Raw genomic sequence first — 21540 nt, forward strand, 5'->3', positions numbered from 1 at the left:
GGTCTGGCCATCAACTTTAATCGTGAAGTCTCCAATACACTTTTTACTTGCTTCATTAATGTAATGCTTAATTGAAAAAAGCTCTTCATTGCTGGTTAAACACAAAGAAATACAAAGCTGTTTGGTGTTGGGCGTGCAACTCTTGGATCTTGTATTCTCACTGGGCGATAGCCATCGACAATGTGGAACCCAACTACAGATCCAGGCTCATAAGATCAAATAGTTTGCATGTTGGTCTCCTCTCTGCTTAGAAACGCCTCCCGCCGGCACACAATGCCCCAGTAAACAACGCATGTGACCCAGGCAGGGGACTTCTACCCAGGGTTGATGGCGATGGCCAATCCGTACAACCAGATTAAGTCTGAACACTCGCTTCTGCTGTCTCCGTTCCACTGCTTCAGCCAAAGCAGAAGAGCCTGGGGGTATGTGTGCGACACACACACACACACACACACACACACACACACACACACACACACACACACACATGGTCGCTCCTCGCCAGCCAACAGCTTTAGCGCCTGGGGGGGGCGCTAAAGCTGGCTCAGGAAAGGCTCAGGAAAACCAGAACCAACGATCCATCATGGCAACGCGGAGACCGAGGTGGAGAGGGAGCTGAACAATCCTGCTGAAGCAGAAGTACCGTGACTTGGATTACAACCTGTGCAGTCCACCAGAGAACGCCATAGTGGTGATTCTAATGTGTACAGTGTTATTATATCATGTTGACGAGTGTGTTGCACGTTATAGTTTATGCCCAGCCAACTTTTCCTGCCTTTACTGTATCAATGTGCTTTGATATTTTGAACCTCTAACATGTCTAAGTAATTGTAGTGTTACTATTCAGCTATGTAGTTATCATGTAGTTATAGTGCCTTCTCATAATTCATTTTAGGAAGCATAATCAAATGTAATACATAACTGTTTGGGCGTTCATTTGTTCAACACATCTCAGATCCAAGTAGGCTACAGTCCCACAATAAGTTATAGAATATGAAGAGCAGAAGGCAGGCCATGCTTTGTTTTTCTATTTGCAAACATGTATTGTCTGTGTATAGAATATCAACATAAGAAAAAGATATTTAATCTTTGGGTACACAGATTGGCATGTAATTCATACGTCTAGACATTCAGTGGTGTGTTTCCTCCCTATCTACCTCAATCTGACCACACACAACACCTATCACATCTCATCTGATCAGCTCTGGTCTAAGCACCATCACCTCAGAACTGCGATAAGAAAAAGCTGTGGTTTTAAGCCATGCCATTTCATTCTGCACTCAGTCATGCAAGTCAACCCACATAATCCAGAGAAAAAAGTTGTTTCCTTTTCAGCACATCTAGCGGAATTTTTTTTTATACATCACCAGCGGTTAACAAAGTGCAACCTTTAGTGCAACTGCATCTAGGTTATCGTCACAGGTTGAGACCACTTCCTGCATCACTGGCAACTCGATTCCTGACAGCAGCAGATTTTCTTCCAATTTTTTCTTTCTTTATAAATGCTGCCAAGCAAATACACACAGGGATGATTTCAACTACTGCAATGATATTATACTGTACGATCAGCTTGTTGAAGTGATGTCTTGGGACAGTCCTCTTTCTCTGTTTACTTGACACTGGCCATGATTAAAGTAAAAAAATACTAGCTCGCACCAAGTATCAAATTTAAGATACAACAGAACAACGTTATCGTCATTTCACTGCACTGTATGGTACATGACAAATAAAGCCATTTAATCCTGAATCCCATCTATGGACTGGCCTACATTTTACAAGTTTTACGTCACCATCATAAGTTCCAGTGACCAACGGAGAGACATTTACAATGTCGACGTGTTTTGGTCCCCGGATCTCAGTTCCTCTGCCTTCATGTCGAACACCAAACCGTTCCTGTACAGAACTTCCTCCTGATCACCAGGGCTTTCAAAGGAGTCTCTGGAACCCTGCTGTGTCTGGTCTTCATCAGTTCCTATCAAGGTCTTGGATTGGTCCATGTCCTCCTCTTGGTCCTCAAACCAGTGGTGCTCTCCCCCCAGAACCGGCTGGTGGATGGAGACCTCGTCCAGGGTTTCTCTTCGCTCCAACTCCTGTGGACATCATCACACAACCAGAGAGCGGCCATCACATGGGGCTCAGCGTCACATGTGAGGATGTACAGTCATGACGTGGTTTACCAGGTGTTTCCTTCGACTCTAGCTCTCGCTCTTTACGAAATGAAAGCAAATCCAACATCCTTCCTGAACATATAGTTTTAACCAGCAGACCACAGAATAACTAATGAAAAAAAAAGGACTTAAATAGCCCTCCAAAGAGGATATGACATGATGTGAGACATCATCAAAAGGAGAAGTGGTAAACGTTGAAAAGAAAGGTTAACAGCTCTGAGTTCCAGTTCTACTTCACGAAGGCCGTCTGGGCTTCTCCTTAAGGACTCGTCTCGTACGGCTCTCGTGTGCACTGAAAATTAAACCATGTAAAGCAATTAATGTGGGCCCGTCCACGATGGCCCTCGGGGCCAGGCTCTGAGGGTCTTACCTCGGGGAAACAGCAGAGGTTCTCTTTCCCTTTCCCCCCCTAATAAAGATAATAAAGACTGAACGACCCTCCATCTTTAAGGAGCCCTTCTCTCCAGACAGGCCGTGTCCTGTGACAGTTTTGCACGCTTTGGCGTCCTCGCTCTGCGAACCTTCTCAGCATAGTGGCGGCAGCCGGCAGCCACTGGACAGCCTTGTATAGCCCAGGTTGCCCATGTTGATTGGAACATTGATGAAATGGCAATGCACGCAAGTGTGCGCCCGGAACAAGCGCATTAGCTGAAGCCTAGGTGACTACACCTACAGTTATAGAACTGGAGTTGTATAGCAAAACTATAGTCTGTCAGGCGTTACCTCATTATCTGCTCGAATCAAGGCTGGGGACAGGATCACCGGCTCCGGTACGGGCGGCAAAATCTTGCTCTTCAATCTTAATTTTAGAAGAAAACAACCAAGACACAAAATGCATCAAACTAGTTTCCCATAAGGAATTTTCCTATGGCATCATGAGGACCATTATGTGCTCTACTGCAGGCAGTGGGGATTCAAACCAAAGGTTCCAATTTTAAAACCCAAAACCTTGAATACAACATCCCTCAATGTTTGTCATGCGGACAGCCAGTACGCACCACACCCTCAACCGTCAACCATGCAGCGCTCACCTCTTCACCAGCAGGGAGCCCAGGATGGAGGCCCCGAAGAAGGTGACCAGCAGCCCCAGACTGATCCACACGGGCAGGTTGCCCTCAGGAGGCTTATTGGAGGGGAAAGTGGTGATGGAGAGATTGGCCCGGGCCCCGGGGCCCGCGCTGGTGGCCCCGGCCAGGGTGACCTTGTAGCGGGATTCTGGCTGCAGGTTCTCCAGGCGGAACGTTGTTTCAGATGCGTTCAGATTGCGGCACTCTATGGAAATGGAAATGACAGGATGATATTAGTATTCTTTGTCCCATCGGTCAGTAAAACGTGTGGGCGTGTGTCCAAGGTTATTTTTATTAAATGGTGCAATTTGGTTTATTCTGACAATGATTTGTATCCCTGGCAAAAACAACAATTTATGCATGATTCCTGAAATTAAAAATGAAACATTTTATCTTCAATGTTTATCTTCTACTGGGGATGAAGAGATTTCTTCCCCTATTTTTAACAAAGTGTGTGTGTACATGTGTATGCAGATGGACGCTTTGGTAGCCAGTAGCCAATCATTGCCGTTTTTGTTGAAATTTGTGGCGAGAAAATTCATAAAAAAGGTGAATCATGTCGGGGAAACATAAACACCATTTCGTCAATTAAGTCTGAGAAGATGCTGATTTTGGATTGGGGTTTGCCCACGTTTGTACAACATCCTCACCTTCTTGGGAGGGCTCCTGTTCCGGTGGTTTGGTGTGCTTGGTGTGACAGAGTGTGTAGTGGCTGATGAAGCCCTGCCTGTCCTCCAGAGGTATGGGCCGCCAGGACAGGTTAAAAGCGGTGTCCGTCTCACTGCCGCTGAAGCTCAAAGGCCCCACCCGAGGTACTGGAGACAGTTTAAGAAGAATTCAGGGTCCACTTACGGCCTTTGTTAAGGTTGTTTTACATTGTTCAGTTTATTTGTTCATATTTTCGTCCAAAATAACGGGATCGGAAATATGTATCCCAATGATCAAACATGGGCCTCTGAAGCAACAGACGGTGATAAATAGTTTATCAAACAATTATTAAAATAAGGATGATTACTTAATAATAATAATGATAATATTTATTATGATAATAATGAACAAGCATTTAAAATGATTCATGTTTTGCATATTAGTATCAATATTATTTGTCTAAAAGGTTATATCAGCGATGTTGGTAGAAGTCACTTATTTTGGTATTTGAAGTGAGATCCCACACAAAAAGCCAACTCACTCCTACCTTCCTTGTTTCGTGCATCCTGTAAAAACGATCATGTATACAGCGCAAAACCCCACAACACCCACTTGTGTGCTTCATGAAACTATTGAATAATTTCTCCCCACAAAAGCACAACGCGGGGGGAGGGTCGGAGCACGTAGAGGTGATTACCATCAAACGATATTCTTCCTGAAACTGACAAAATGCAGGGGTTTCTGGATATGCTTTCTTTTTCACTGATTCTCCTTTCTCCTTGTTAAAATTTCAATCACTTGTTTATATTTTCACTTTTTTATTGTCTAGCTTTCAGAATTGAAACTTGCTCAGGCTGAAAAAACAACAACCTGCATTACTCCAAAGTACCCCAAGTGGTACGCCTACCCCCATTTATGAACCACTGGTATACAGTGACTACAGTGCAATTCCATCGTGAGTTACCGTTTTCCTTTTTGTACCACAGACACATCTCCACCGTCTTCGGGCCCTTGCGCCCACAGTGGTATTTACGGAACACGTAGAGAACAAAGTCCTTTCTCTCTGGAACAAAAACCACAAGGTCAGAGCTGTGGGCTTTCACGCCGTTAAGAATGGAGATTACCACGATACAGCCATGAGGTTAATCCAGATTAATCCAGCTCCTATTCCTTACATTACCTCATTACTTTTCCTACTGTTAATAAATATTTAACGTAGTTTCGCATACACATTTGTACTACTCTGATTGAGTATGCAGAACACTTTTATACATATTTCTTTATAGTTGCGATTTTAACTAAAATGTTCTGTCTTTTATATTGTACTTTCTGCTGGGGACCCCCACTACCCGTCTGCAAACAACAAAGTGTCATAAAGGGAGCTATTAGTCATAGAGTAGAATTCCTCCCAGTCTTTTAAGTCAATCGAAGTTCATACATTCTGAGCTGGCACCATGTACCAGTGAAACCACTTACTCTTACGTAGAGTCCTCTCTTTAGCTGTGCCTCCCTCTGTAAACTCATACCACTCCACATGCTTTCTGTGAAAGGTTACATTTTTTTCACATGCTGGGAGGAAAAAGGGCACAAAAAGGTTTTTTTACTCACAAAAGGTTTTACCAATCACAAAAGTTTTTATCATACACAATAGGTTTTTGTGAAACACACACACACCTTTTAAATCTTGGTCAGGTTTTGCCGCTACGTTAATATAACCTGTGCTGGAGGCTCCGGCCTTGTTCTCAGCCCTGATGGAGAGGTTGAAGGCAGAGTTGGTCACGTTGATGGTGTGGTTGAGGGAGGGCACTGTGATCTGGCACCAAGCCTTCTCCTTTACTGCACACGGGCAGCACGGGGGGTAAGTCAGGGTGTAGTTGACCCCTCCGGCCTGCGCTGCTGGAGGTACCGCCTGGGGAGGTATGTCATTAGAAATACACAACCTCTCATCAGATACACACAGCCTTCATCAATCCCTTTCTAATTATTTCTCAGATTGTCGTTGATCCATTCTCCAGCCTACCTTCCATGTAAACACAAGCTGCCGTATCCCTCTGTCAACCTCTGTGATGGTCTTTAGCTCAACATCTGGGCTTTGGAGGATTTCTGTGCAGAAGTACAAACAGACCAGTTTCGTCACTGTTCGGGAACACATTAAGTAGTTGTCATCGGTACACGAAACCGAGTGGTACACACATTTAGAAGAGCTTCCGGGGTCAGAAGTTACCTGCGGGAACAGTGAGGTTGGCGGACCAGTCGCTCCATAAGGAGGCGCTGACCTGCGTGGATCTCTGTCTGACCTGGACCTGGTAGGCCCTCTGTGTCTCCAGACCCTCCAGCAACACAGAGTCTGCTCAGATCACAAACAACACAGGTTGTTACAGTTTATGATAAGGGTACATTATTAACCATTGATAAATAATATATAATGCAGTAATGCGCATTACTCAGTCCCTCCAGAAAAATGCGGCGTTTTTTTGTGATTGTTGCGGCCAAAAATCCTTGATTATGCCGCACGTTTTCTTAAAAAATGAGATGAAATATGTGGCGTATTTATGCAACTTTAAGCGACGAAATTGCGGGAACTTGCGAAAAATGCAGCTTCTTCAATGGCGTTCACGTCGCATAAGTACATCACATCATAATGTTCCCAGATAAGATATGTGACTTTTTTGCAACGAAAATGTGGGGATTATGAAATCATGCAAGCCCCGCATATTTTGCACGGAAATCTGCAATTTATGCAGTGAAAGTGCGGCATATTTGAAAAAATGCGGCTCCCGCATGAATATGCGGAATTTGGCTGATTATGCGTTGAATTATGCAATCGCATAATCGCGTTTTTCTGGAGGGACTGATTATTATATAGAATTGGCACAGGGGTTAGGGTTAATGGATAAGAAATAGCCCTGAAGGAAGTAATGCAGTTAGCAGGTGACCTAGGGCTCTATGACAGCTAGAACTACCTGGGATCTGTTTGGTATAAAAGATGGCCCTGGATGCATGTACGCTGTATGGCTTATTCACTTAATCTTATTCAAAAGGTAGAGCTGTCATGGTTTACATAGAATATAAAGGGAATACCTACACACATTAGTCTCTTTTTTCACTTCCTAAAAGAAATAGAGGAGAAACGGTCCAATAAATCAAACACAGAAGATATTACAAACAATGGTTACTTTACAGCAAACAGTCCAGCCTTCTACAAATGTACATTTCATATTTATGGACGATTTATCCATTTCCCAGATGCTTTCACCCGAGGTGATTTACAGTGAATTCAGACACATGTCATTCATGAGCAGGCAAGCCTTAAGCACCTTGCAGAAAGATAACGAAGGACAGACAACAACATGGATCTTGAGTTTTGAATCCAGTATCTTTCAGCTAGGAGTCATACCCTCTAGCCCACCATTCTACCCCCATATTCACAGTGAAACATACATTGTACTCGTCATCACTTACATAACTCGATGTCTGAGTTTTGTTTTCCACGTGTCGAACCAGAACCTCTGCAGAGGCAGAATCCCCCTGGCTTGGCCATGTTAGTTTGAGCTTGTGGTCGGACCACAAGGCGGCCATTTTCACCGGCTCTGGAAGCTTCACTACGGTTGTGGAGAATGAACAGAGGTTATAAAGTGAACACAGCGGTGTGTCGGCCATTGTGATCATGTTACACCGTTCATTTGATCCATGAAAGACTTGCACTTGAATAAGTGTTACCGCTTTTGTTTATCTATGTATGTGTGCCTTGTCTTTTTATTACTGGTTTATTCACCAGCTTGGTGAACAAAACCAAAGAAAAACTATTCTGTAATGTCACTGTTGATCCCAGGGTAGAAGACAAAATGTCTGCCACACCACAAGCCCAGCCTGACAGTAGAACACTAGGCACACCGCATTGCACATGCGTTGTTGCCGCTTCAGAGTAAACAGGTGCGCCTCACGAAAGTTGAACTTAATTTCATTTTATGCAAATAAGCGCGTCGGCCGTGCGTTCGGCAGTGATTGGACAATCGAACAGAAGCCACTAGGTTGCCACGCGTTTGGCGGGGCCGTACGGTCGACCTACCACTAATGAGCCAAAGTCGTAGTAGTTGTTTGGTTAGCTTAGTGTTACCTACGGTACCCAGCGCTACAGTGGTTTTGTTGTTTAGCTTAGCGTTACCTGCAGCACCCAGCACCACAGTGGTATTGTTGGGTTAGCTTAGCGTAACCTACGGTACCCAGCGCCACAGTGGTGTTGTTGGGTTAGCTAAGCGTTGCCTACGTTACCCAGCCCTACAGTGGTGTTGTTGGGTTAGCTTAGCGTTACCTACGGTACTCAGCACCACAGTGGTGCTGTTGGAGGTACAAGAGGCGTTCCCAGCGTGGGCTGTGACCACTATGGAGACTTTTCGGTTCTTGATGAGTTTGTCTTCATCCAGGTAAATCCGGTTGGTCGTTAAGTCCCTCCACGACATTTCATTCACGACATGAAAGGGCGGTTCTGTCGTGCTGCAGGCCGACAAACACACGGCCCGTCATTTGAGCAGCACCAAATTATAATTCGAATTTTAACCACTGGTAAGCCATGGCTGATGCCTCAAAGGACACTCACGGCTTCACTACATGACCGATTCAACACAGGCCTATGCATTTGAAAGCAAAAGTGATGAGCACTCTCTCAAACACACACATTATCACTCTCTCTCTCTCTCTCTCTCTCTCTCTCTCTCTCTCTCTCTCTCTCTCTCTCTCTCACACACAGACACACACACACACACACACACACACACACACACACACACACACACACATTATCAATAAATCTCTCTCTCACACAAACACAAATTATCACTCACTCTCTCTCTCACACACACACACACACACTATCACTCACTCTCTCTCGCACACACAAACACACACAGACACTCACTCACTCTCACTCTCACACACACACACACACACACACACACACACACACAAAAACAAACACTATCACTCACAATTTCTTTCACACACACGCACACACACACACACACACTTTCAATGACTCTCTCTCACACACACACACACACACACACACACACACACACACACACACACACACACACACACACACACTAACACAAACACTTTGAAAACGCTTGTGTTTGGGGAACGTTGCTTACTTGAATAACAGGTCATAGGTCACATTAGTAGCAGAGGAGGACCTTTCCCATTCACATGTGTATTCATGTGAACTGGATTTATTCCTAAAACACTTCGGTTTCCCAGGGGCCTCACATCCTGGACATTAGAAAGAAACCTCTCAAAACACATTCTCCTTTCCAAGGTCAACACTGTTAGCTACCAAGGCTAACACGCTATTAATTGTCACCATTGTTTTAATGAGTTTCACTGTTTTCTCCGCTGAGATATAAAACAACTTAAAGAAGGATACCAAATCTAACGAAAAAATGAATCTGACGCAAAATATAAAAATAGGTAAGACGGCTTGTTTGGCATAATAATCATTTACAGCGGGTTGATAAATCCACTTAATCTCCTGATAGTCAAACGTATTGGTGACAGAACCACATTCATCTGTCTGTGGTCTTATCCGTTCAAAACAGCAGTGAAAAGTGAGATCCCGTTGATAACCATGCAGCATTCAAGAAGATGTGAGGGTGGGTTCTCGCGTGATTACCTTTGCTGACCGTGGCTGCCACCACCATCACCCTCACGGCTAACAGACACAAGAACCGCGGGCCGCTCCAGCGGGTCAGGAGACCAGGAGACGGCATGATGGGCCGCGGGAGACGGTCTGTTCTCAGCAAGCCCCTGCGTTATGGCGCGTTTGTTTCACATGCCTTCCTGTATCTCATCTGACTGTGTCTGTGGTAAGGAAATGTCAAGGGGGTTTCGTACCTCAGCTTTGGTAAAAAAAAAAAAAAAACAGTTAACCACAAGTTGCGTGCGTCGGAGCGTTCACGCGTGCGTACATGCAGGCAAACAATGACAAGCAGAAAAAAAGAAAGGACTTAACATCGGCACTTTTAGTTTCAACCAACAGGTCTATGGACGGAAAATTAAAATCCTGAGCAAAACACTGTAGCTTTCGATATAATGGACTAGCCGGCTACATAATATATTGATTATGGTCGTCTTTCACGCAACGATGGGATGACTACGGAGTCCCGGAGGGGACATAGAGGATTTATTTCAAAAGTTTAATCATGCTTCATTTGCGCTGCAGATAAGGTGTCATCCCCCTCCCGTACAAGTTTATTTGAGGCGGGAAAGATACAAAATGAGGCGGGGAAAATACAACGACGGTGACCAAAATGGCTGCCGCTGATGAAGAACAGTTGGTCGTTTACAGCGGTCCCCAACCACCGGGCCGCGGACCGATACCGGGCCGCGGGACATTCCTAACCGGGCCGTAGGTTAACGAGGCTACGACATGACTAGAAAAAAAATAATATATATTTCATTCATCTATATGCAGTTGTTAGATTGCATATAACATGTTTGCATTTTTGGCAACCTCTGCGCAACATAACCCAACCACCCAGTGAATAAACAGTGCTGGTTTTCCTGGCATTTTAGGTATTATCTGAAACCTTATTCTCTTTAGGGTTCCATCTTGATTATTAGTTTGTGTAGTCCTACACTTTGTGTGTTCTCTGCTTTCCATCTTCATTTTGGAGCAAAGAAGTGTATGCAGGGTTTAAAGGAGGTTTTTTTCCTCATCTCCAACCTTTACTTCCGCTTAAATTAGCTTTATCTGCCTATCCACCATTCAGTCGGTTCAATTTTTTTCTCTGTTCTCTCTTAAAGATCGGATGAGGTGGGCGCCAAACATATTTTCAGCTTCACAATTTGCTAAATCCACCACTGTGAATACCTGCCAGTAAAGGGTGCAGCAAGATGAGGAAGTAGAAAAACGTTTTTTTATAACCTATAATGCAATCAAACCATCAACAGCCGCAGTCATGTAGAAAATTTCAAACAAAATACTGATGTAGGCCTAAATGCGTAGTCCTGTTTGCTTAGACTGCTCTTTCATTTTCTGCACAAAATACAACAGAATTAAAAACGAAATGTTTTTTTTTACATTTTTCATTTCATTTTTAGCTTGACATTTTTACATTGCATGAGTCATTGTACATTTGTAGACTTTAAAATTAAAAACTTTCTCTGACATTGCTTTTATAATGTCTGTGTGTGTGTGTGTGTGTGTGTGTGTGTGTGTGTGTGTGTGTGTGTGTGTGTGTGTGTGTGTGTGTGTGTGTGTGTGTGTGTGTGTGTGTCTGTGTGTGTGTGTGTGTGTGTGTGTGTGTGCCACCTTTCCTTAGCTCCTTTCTGAATAGCTGCCTGTAAAGGGTTTAACGAAGATAAGGAGGAAGAAACACAAGAAGAATCGAAGTCAAACAAGCCAACACAATATGCTGTTGTGTATAAAACTCAATTACAACAAGTCAGAATTCAGTTTACCTAATTCACTATTTATGAGAGGATTTTTGTACTGTAATGTATCATTGCAACAGTCATTATATTTACTGTTAAATTGCATCCTGTTGTGGGACTAGCGCGTGTTTCTAAAAAAATAAATAATCTAAATACCTGCGTGTAAAGGGTGTAACAACATAAGTAGGGCGAAACACAAGAAGAATCCAACCCAACAAGATGACTGACGAGAAATTATTATATTATTCTAATTAGTCTATTAGAGAACCACACGACAATACAAACATGCTTACCCTTACTCTGAGTATTCAGAGGACACTGTACTCAGCTTTACCTGCCTATCCACCATTCAGTCAGTACATATTTTTCTCCATTCTCTTTTAAAGATTAGATGAGGTGGGCCCCATACATATCTTCGCCTTGGGCCCCCAATTTGCCTTTTGCTAAAACAACTGAACTTGAACTGAAGTCCTCTCTGCACTATGTTGGCCTAGTTGCACGTTGATCTTGTTTGCAACCGCGGGGAAGTTCGCTTTAGCTTGGATTTTCGACGGACATCCACTCCGGACATTCATTATGAATATTTGACTTGGAAGTAATTGCATTTGATTTCCTTAACTTGAGATGAGCAATTTGTGACGAGTAGCGTGACTTCTGGTTAACTGCGACATGCAAATCTAGAGGTTTGAAACCCCTTGACATTTCTTTGCAACCACAGTCGGTTATAAGAAGGCATGAGAAACAAATGTAACAAAAACTCATACGCTGGCTGTTAATGAACCATCTGCCCTTCTTTCAATATCCGTGAAGTCCCACCAGCTTGAGCTCGCTGCGGTATTTATGGTTGTGAGCCATGGCTGTGGTGGGGTTCTCTAGAGACAGCTCAGGAGTTGCGATGTCCCAGCCTATTAACTTCTTGAATCAGAGTCACAAGGGAAGTTGTATGGTTAGAGATAGAACCGCAAACAGCTAGTTTTGTCACTGCTATAACTTTGAATATTTGTAGATAAGGAAGGGCTTTATAAGTACCCTTGATTTGTAAATCCTCTACAAAACACTTCAAACACTTTTTAACCTTCATTTTATTTCCTGTTTCATTACATTCTACTTAAATAAGTATAATATGTAAAGTTTCCTCGTTAAGATCTAAAAATGACTATACCTATTTTATGCATTATTTTTTTTTTATGCATATTATTCAGGGTAAATTCGATTTTGTTGCATGTCAATGGGGTTGTATGCCCTTTACCCCCAAACTCCCGGGGACAATGTGAGGGTGGACTTCTGGTCGTGTGATGTCCACAGGAGGAGTTTACATTTACGTTTAGGGCATTTAGCAGACGCTTTTATCTAAAGCAACTTACATCGGTTAATACACACAATGACACACCGACGGCAGAGTCAACCATGCAAGGCGACCGACAGCTCTTCAGGAGCAGTTGGGTCTTGCTCAGGGACACAGCAACACTCAGCTAGGAGGAGCTGGGGATCGAACTAGCAACCTATAACCTACAAGACAACTGCTCTACCTCCTGAGCTAAGTCTCTGCCCATGAGTTGGAGTGAAGAGAGACCCTGTAGGAGGTCTCCGTTCATTGGCCAGTTCTGGGAGGAAAGCAACACTGGTTTGAGGACCTAGAGGAGGACATGGCCGGCCAATACCGTAATAGGAACTGAAGGGATCCAGAGACTAATTTGGAGCCCTAGTGATCAAGAGTCTAATAACTCAATCCAATGCAGGAAAAGCAGGGAATGTGCAAGAACAGCTGATGACAAGCATACAAGTTGGAAGAATCTACAAACATAACAAATCTATTAAACCTGCTTGCAAGGTTTGAAAATAATGTTAGATTAACGATAAAAGAGGGTTTCGTGTTTTACAAGTCTTTAACAGCAAGTTCTCCTACTGAGGCCATTTCTGACACATATGCGTTTCCTGAAATTCAAACAGAAATGATTGCTTCCAATGTCTTGTCTGGGATGGTTGGTCCAACTGATGCAACACTGGTCCAGGACAGTGGAGGCTCCCGGCTGAAAGCTGCCGCTCCAGAACTAGCATCTGTCCCCTGCAGTGTTCACAGAAGCGCTGGCTATAAAGAAAATGCCTGAAGCTCTGAAGACTGTTCTAGATGAAGCTATCAGAGCAGTCCACTTCAAAGCCGCCCCCTTGCGATGATGTTTATTTACAGTTTTATGCGGAGAGATTGGCAGTGACCATTAGCAGCTTCTGTTACATACACACCAAGGTCAGGTGCCTCTCGAGGGGGAGAGTGCTGATGAGACTTTCTGAATTGAATGATGAGTTGAGGGTTTTTTTTCTCAACACAAAGTTTCAAATCGCACCACACTTCTGTGATTTTGAGTGGTTGACTGAATCGGGATTCCAGGACTCAACCACACTCTCTGAGGAAAAGCATTGACTATCTGCAATGTCCAGAATAAGAATAGAAGCGACCATGAAAACAAATGGATATGTGGGCCCGGCAAAACTTTGACTCGTTGGAGATATCTGTAAGATGTTTTGACAAAGGAAGAGATGGCTTCTTTGAGACATTTAATTGGCTGAACCAAGGAATAGGGATAGTTATGTATAACCCTTTCAACAGTACTTTTTCTTTCAGATACACTTTTTATCGGTTACTGTTCTTTATCAATACTATTATCGTTATAATATAACAATAATAATAATATATCATTTCGGAACAGCATTAGAATTTATTTGTAGTTTAAACATGAAATGATGCAGAAACACTAATGTTTCCAACAGAAAAGTTACTACAACATCTAAAATGGAGTAAATGCAGTAACATTTATAATATAATAATATTATACCTGCTGAGCTAGGGTTAGGGTTGGGATCTGATCCCCCCTCCCACTCTACCGATTCTCAGCAACCAGCTCCTGCTTCAATTACCATTCATCATCTTATCTTAGCGAAACATCAAGGGGCACAATCTCAAACAAAGGGCACAATCTACAAACTGTGTTATACGCTTTAGATTATATTTCCTTGTGTACTCTGCCCTGTGCCTTTTTAAAGCTTGGGCCCATAAACAATGGCTGTTACGTAGACAATGTAATCATATTGGAAAACGTGCCAGTATCCTTGTTGAGAAATTCCATTAAGTCTGTGCCATGAATCATGCTAGAGGATTACGTCACAATACTGTATACTTGAGCTGCTCAATCTTGTTCTTCAGGGGGTCTGAGACTAGCACTATCCGCTGCTTCTCTTCGGTGCAGGTCTCATTAATCGTCGTCTGTATACCAACATGGGGGGGAAAGCCATTTTTGTGTCACTTTTGCTCGGATACTTTCACGTAGCCAGTAAGTACATGCATGGATGTGTTACTTCACTTCTCTACTTAACAATATATATATTTGATCTGTTTCTACATCCTTTACCGCACGTTTTGATGCATACGTTTAGATCCTATCTTAAGGAAATGCATGAGTGTGATTCGTTTTATTTTCAGGCATAGTAGAAATTGAATACATAATAGGCATAGGGAAAATGCCTATAACTCATGTTTTTTCTCTTAGCATACCTATATTCTTTAGCAACCATTATTTTCATTGGTATAAAGTTCTTAAAGGGGACCTATTATGCTTTTTCGACTTTTATGACCTATAAACGTTGTTATAATGATTGATAGTCATGTTTAACCATACACAAAAAACAATGTTGATTTTCGGGAAACTCTTCCTCTCATCTGGGCGCTTTCTCTGTCAACGCTCGGTTTCGTCCTTCTCCGCCCCCTCGCCCCCCTCCTGCCAACCCAACTCTGTTGTGATTGGTTACCTTCCTTGAAGCGCGCGAGCAGGCAGTTTGACCAGGCATATGGGGGCGCGGCAGGAGTGCATCTACGTAGATGATTTCCCGGAAATGTGAACAAGTGAATCGCAAACGTTGTCCCGAGTGTTTAGCGCTCTGCACAGCCACCCCAGACTGTCAGCAGGGAATACGTCGAAATGCATGTACGTCATTATTTGACACTTTAGTATGGTTAAACATGACTATCAATCATTATAACAACGTTTATAGGTCATAAAAGTCGAAAAAGCATAATAGGTCCCCTTTAAGTAACTTGTCTTGGAAAAATGGATCAGAATGATAATTCAAAATAATATACATGATATAACATCCCAAGGCAAAGAACTTCAAAAACAATATTATGCATTGTTTGTTAATGGTAGGAGGTGCTCCTACCATTGAGTAGGAGCACGTTCAAGCTAAGTGGGAAAAACATGTATGCTCACTCTTTAGAAGCATATAAATGAATTATTGTAATTACAGATTATAAATGTCAATGATCTAGTTCTGAAAAAATATATATCGACAGTAGGTGAACCAACTTAGCATTGTTGGCATCGTAAGAGAACCCTTCAATAAGAACAAGACTATTAGTAATTACAATGCTAGATGCTTTATCGGAAAATACTCGGTATCGGCAGATACTCAAGTTCAGGAATCGATATCAGGAAGGAAAAAATGGTAATTTATTCATTACAAATTATAATGATTATGATATCAAATATAAATAAAAAAAATATTTTATTTAGAATTACACCACAATGGTAATAACTTTTTTCTTGTATTTTATATATTTACATTATTTTATTCTACGACTGTACGTTCCGCAGGCCCCATGACAACCAGAGGTTCCACAACCACCGCAGGCCCCATGATGACCGGAGGTTCCACAACAACCGGAAGTTCCACTACAAACAGAGGTTCTACAACAGCCGGAGGTTTCGCAACCATCGCAGGCCTCATGACAACCGGAGGTTCCACAACAACAGGAGGTTCCACAACAACAGGAGGTTCCGCAACCACCGCAGGCCCCATGACCACCGGAGGTTCCACAACAACCGGAGGTTCCACTATAAACGGAAGTTCCACTACAACCGGAGGTTCCACTATAAACGGAAGTTCCACTACAACCGGAGGTTCCACAACAACCGCAGGCCCCACAACAACCGCAGGCCCCACAACAACCGCAGGCCCCACAACAACCGCAGGCCCCACTACAACCGGAGGTTCCACAACAGCCGGAGGTTTCCCAACAACCAGAGTTTCCTCTACAATTGGAGGTTCCACAACAACCGGAGGTTCTACAACAACCGGAGTTTCCACTATAAACGGAAGTTCCACTACAACCGGAGGTTCCACAACAACCAGAGGTTCCATAACAACCGCAGGCCAAACAACAACCGCAGGTTCCACTACAACCGGAAGTTCCACTACAACTGTAGGTTTTATGTCAACTTCAGTTCCAGCGACGACCGGTTCTCCTGGTATGTGCATGGAATCATGTTACAAAACTGTTGCTTTCATGGTTTATCTTTTTAACCAAATCTATCCTTATTTTGACAGAACAGGCATATTTTATAAAACATCTTGTAGCACCTTTAAGAAGTAGCTGGTTGTTATCAGGCCTGTTGCACCACACGTCCTTCGTAAATTCATAAATGAAGATATTCCATGTTTGAATTTCTTTTCCCCTACCAGTCCTCCCAGTCAAGGCACATGTACAAGTCAAGATGATCTCCTATGGAGAAGTCAGCAACGGAACCATAGCTTCACTCCTTGATCAGGTAAGACATCGGACCTCTTACTTGCCTGTGCTATTTTGTAAGATGTATTAGCAGTGGGCCATGTTCAACAGCCAATGTAATGCTTTATCTCTTTAACTGTTGCCTTATTTTTACCCATTTTCTTTCTCCTCTTAGTTCCTCAGTAGTCAGTTCCCTGCTGGAGAGGTTTACAGGCTCACGGTGAAAAGTATCGAAAGAGTGCCGTAATGAATGCAGTTAATTTCTCACACGTTTACATCAATGAGTTGCGAAAAGAAACACAACTGGACATCCAAGAAAACGTCAAAGTAAAATGTGATCTGAAACGGTATCGTGCAAAAATGTTTAATAAAAATTAAATAAAAACAATGTAAAGATAAATGTTAAATAATGTAAAATTGAGGTTGTTCTGTTGGTATTTTTTTTACCCAATTTACTTCTGAAAATATCAATGTTATCATATCCTTTGGTTATATATATATATTATGATAGCTTATATATATATTAGCTTTTATTTAGGTTTTTGCTGGAGGATTGGTCCTCAATGGCAGTCTTCAAGGGATCTGGGGGTAGGTTTGGTTTACGACTGACGGGAGGAATGATGGAAGATGCCTAGATGGGTCAGAAACGTTTGACTTACTTCATGAATGGATATTTGGACTGTTTTGCGATGTTTCGTCTAACTGCGCAGGAGACATCAATGATGTTAATGTCCCCGAACTTGCCTTTCTTCTAAAGCCCTTTTGGCAAAAATATATACTAACCCTTTATACTTTTATTAAGCTTTTTCCACGCCCTATTGATCTCCGATCCTGTTTGTAAGTGTTGTATTATATTATACAGTTCCTCCAGTTACACAGATACTAATATGTCCAGCCAATATTAATCCGAATCGTTTTTTTATCTGGGTTCTTATCCCCGGTACCATTTAGGGTCTTCCTTCGTGCACCTCAGCAGCTGCATCACCTCAACATGTCTCTTTCCCTTCTCCTACCTTCAAGTTCCTTGCAACAATGCTTTCCCATATAATGTCACCATGTGGATAATCGCGATTCATTCATAAACCAAGTGACATCCAGATTGATCTTCAACAAATTGTAATATTATAACCGTTTTCCATTTTTTTGTTATCACTTAAACCGGCAACAAGGTAATTAATAAGAGACACCAAACTATTAAAACCATTTTTATATCTGAATAATGTCTTTCATTAATCTCATCATTTGTGGTCTTGGAGCAACATCTATTGACTGGCCACTAGTAACTGTGGCTGCCAAAGTACTTAGACATGCAGGTGGTGTTGTGGTGAATCACATTTACCCCTCAATTAGTCCTGGTGTCACGCCACGTCCTGCTACGCGGTCTAACAACCCCATCTAGTGGCAACTTCACGCCACTCTCTTCACGCCACTCAGTTCGTATCGGTCCTACCAGCATTCTCTAGACCCAGTTCAGTGACCCAGTCTCTTGATAACCCTCTCCCCTCTTCCCTAGTTCTCTGTCCGTCACTCTGCCTACCTGTCGCCAAACCCCTGCCTGCCTGACTACCCGCCTGTCGCCGAATCCTTGCCTGCCTGCCTGCCTGACTACCTGCCTGTCGTCGAGTCCTTGCCTGTCTGACTGCCTGCCTGATGCTGAACCCTCGCCTGCCTGACTACCCGCCTGTCGCCGAGTCCTTGCCTTCCTGACTGACTCCCTGTTGCCGAACCCTCACCTGCCTGACTACCGCTTGCTTCGCCCCAGCTTGTCACCTACCCCGTGTCCCAATAAACCCTGTTCATAAACTGGCCAACATGGACCCAGCTGATACAGAGGCATTCCGGCAGATGATCCCCCGCCAGGGGACTCTCCTGGGTCAACACGACCAGTTCCTGCAGGAGATCACCTCCAACCTCCGTGAGTTGTCCATATCGGTACACTCCCAGCTCCCCGACACCCCGGAACCACCAGTCCCAGTCCCGGGTGCATCGGCTTCTTCCCGGGAGCCGTTCATTCCAGCTCCCGAACGCTACGAAGGGGATCCTGTCGGTCCTTTCTTCTTACATTTACATTTACATTTAGGGCATTTAGCAGACGCTTTTATCCAAAGCGACTTACAATAAGTAAATTTGTCATAAGAAGTGCATCAATATATCGCTGTCGGTACAGAAAGGATGTTCATAGAACCAAGTGCAAGTACCACAATCGCTAGGTTAATCAATTCCCCGTATTACAGACATGATAGCAGCTGCTGCAGTTGCTACACAGTTAAGTGCTACAATACAATACAATACAATACACTACAATACAGTGTACAATGGTGGTCAGAAGAGGAAAGGTGGCTATGCAGAGTCGAGGTGAACTCTGAACAGGTGAGTCTTGAGTCCTTTTCGGAAGATAGTGAGCGACTCTGCGGTCCTGAGAGCGGCAGGGAGCTCGTTCCACCACTGAGGCCCCAAAACCGAGAAAAGATGTGACTTTGCTGATCGAACTTTGCTAGCTCTGAGCGATGGTGGTTCCAGTCGTCCAGCTGAGGAAGTCGAGAAGAAGGATCGAGCAGGGGTGTGTGGCTTTAGCAATGCTTGGAGGTAGGCAGGGGCAGTTCCATCGACTGCCTTGTATGCCAGTACCATCGTCTTAAATTTGATGCGAGCTACTACAGGGAGCCAGTGGAGGTCCCGGAAGAGGGGGGTCACATGGGAGAACTTTGGTAGGTTGAACACGAGGCGCGCTGCCGCATTCTGGATGCGCTGCAAGGGTTTAATCGCAGAGGCAGGAAGTCGAGGCGGGAGATGACCAGTGATTGGACGAGAAGCTGAGCTGCTTCCCTTGTGAGGAAGGGCCGGATTCTGCGGATGTTGTAAAGTGCAAATCTGCAGGATCGGGCGACCGCAGTGATGTTTGCAGTGCAGCATAACTGGTTGTCCAATACCACACCGAGGTTTCTGGCAGTTGGATAGGGAGATACAGTAATGTTCTCGATGGTGACCAGTAAGTCCATGTGTGGGCAGTCTTTCCCTGGGATTAGGAGAAGCTCGGTTTTGTTGAGGTTAAGCCTCAGGGGATGGGCAGTTGTCCAGGTGCTGACATCCGCCAGACATTCCGATATGCGTGTTGCAATCAGGGTTTTCTCAGATGAGGGGAAAGAGAGAAATAGCTGAGTGTCGTCAGCAGGGCCGTTGCACCAAATCCTGGGCCCTGCATACATGAGGTACTGATGGCCCCCCCCCCCCCCGAATTCCCCCTACCAGCCCCCTGCACTGAATTGTTGACGGGGGGGGGGGGGGGGGGGTGTAGAGAACAATTGTTGACGGGGGGGGGGGGGGGGGGAAGAGACGTGGCCGTGTGCGACTCCCTAACACTACGATTATTATTATTTTTTTAATTGCCATGGGCCCCCCCTCTGCCTTGGGCCCCCCCACGACTGCCTCACTTTCCCCCGCAGTCCGTCGGCCCTGGTCGTCAGCATAGCAGTGATAGGAAAAGCCGTGTGATGCAATTACCGAGCCCAGAGACCTTCTATAGAGGGAGAACAGAAGAGGCCCCAGTACAGAGCCTTGAGGGACACCAGTTTCGAGCGTGCAAGGTTTGGACAAGGAGCCATTCCATGTCACTTGATAGGTGCGGTTCGTCAGGTAGGATGTGAACCAGGAAAGAGCAGATTCAGCGATTCTAAGTGCTTCTTCAGTGCTCTCTGGTGTTCGAGCTGCAGCCCCAGACCTACCCTACCGACAAGTCACGGACCGCATACCTGATCGACTCCTTGCGAGGTGAGTCAGGGAGTCAAACCCTCTAGCCCACTACCCTACCCCCATATTCACAGTGAAACATATATTGTACTCGTCATCACTTACATGACTCGATGTCTGAGTTTTGTTTTCCACGTGTCGAACCAGAACCTCTGCAGAGGCAGAATCCCCCTGGCTTGGCCATGTTAGTTTGAGCTTGTGGTCGGACCACAAGGCGGCCATTTTCACCGGCTCTGGAAGCTTCACTACGGTTGTGGAGAATGAACAGAGGTTATAAAGTGAACACAGCGGTGTGTCGGCCATTGTGATCATGTAACGCCGTTCATTTGATATAAGTGTTATATATCAAAAGTGTTAAGCGCACATAATTCACACACTCATACAAACAGGCAGTGTAATTCCCGCACATTGCCACAAACATGTTTTTCTGTCGAGCCACGAGGGGAAGTAGTAGCAGGCTATTCATCATTAGCAACATAGCCTCTTTAGCAAACCAGCTTGAAAACACAACTTTACATTGAATTGCACGCAAAGTAAGACCGTGCAATGCATTAATTGGTGACCGGATTAAAGCAGCAATGAAATCAAGTGTGTAAGAGGATTTAACAACGACATTAAAACCATCAACTTGGTACAAATACAAAGAAAATACATCTCAACCCACATTAACTATGGGAGCAGCCATCTTCTTTGCGAGTTGTTTGTCTGTCAAGGAAATGTCAAAGGGATTTCGTACCTCAGCTTTGGTAAAAAATAAATAAAAATGTTAACCACAAGGTACGTGTGTCATACCTTGTGGTTCGCCTGCATGTAGCATGCACGCAAACAATGACAACCGGAAAAAGAAAAAGGGATTCATCATCGCCACTTTCGGTTTCAACAAACAGGTCTATGGAAGGATAATTCAAATCCTGAACAAAAC

General features: G+C 44.0%; 1 protein-coding gene and 1 long non-coding RNA gene across 4 annotated transcripts; one reads left to right on the forward strand and one right to left on the reverse strand.

The window, feature by feature from the left end:
- Positions 1 to 481: 481 nt before the first annotated feature.
- Positions 482 to 20856, reverse strand: il12rb1 (interleukin 12 receptor subunit beta 1). Of its 3 annotated transcripts, XM_056603850.1 has the most exons (14): positions 9552 to 9914; positions 9034 to 9151; positions 8196 to 8377; positions 7346 to 7485; positions 6969 to 6993; positions 6108 to 6230; positions 5904 to 5986; positions 5558 to 5792; positions 5360 to 5452; positions 4848 to 4946; positions 3886 to 4050; positions 3200 to 3440; positions 2892 to 2967; positions 482 to 2090 (listed from the first exon to the last, which is right to left on the reverse strand). In XM_056603850.1, the coding sequence occupies exons 1-14, from the start codon at positions 9646 to 9648 to the stop codon at positions 1824 to 1826; spliced, it is 1944 nt and encodes a 647-aa protein (XP_056459825.1). In that variant the 5' UTR covers positions 9649 to 9914; the 3' UTR covers positions 482 to 1823. The 3 variants fall into 3 exon arrangements, with proteins under 3 accessions (XP_056459825.1, XP_056459826.1, XP_056459827.1); XM_056603851.1 differs by lacking the exons at positions 7346 to 7485; positions 8196 to 8377; positions 9034 to 9151; positions 9552 to 9914 and adding an exon at positions 20724 to 20856; XM_056603852.1 differs by lacking the exons at positions 6969 to 6993; positions 9034 to 9151; positions 9552 to 9914 and having other exon boundaries at positions 8200 to 8275.
- LOC130393227 (uncharacterized) lies at positions 14441 to 18085 on the forward strand. The gene is made up of 4 exons (XR_008897094.1): positions 14441 to 14640; positions 15958 to 16611; positions 16826 to 16911; positions 17047 to 18085. It is a non-coding gene; the product is annotated as an uncharacterized LOC130393227 (long non-coding RNA).
- Positions 20857 to 21540: the final 684 nt, after the last annotated feature.

This window comes from Gadus chalcogrammus, chromosome 12, assembly GCF_026213295.1.
Source record: "Gadus chalcogrammus isolate NIFS_2021 chromosome 12, NIFS_Gcha_1.0, whole genome shotgun sequence".
NCBI lineage: Eukaryota > Metazoa > Chordata > Actinopteri > Gadiformes > Gadidae > Gadus > Gadus chalcogrammus.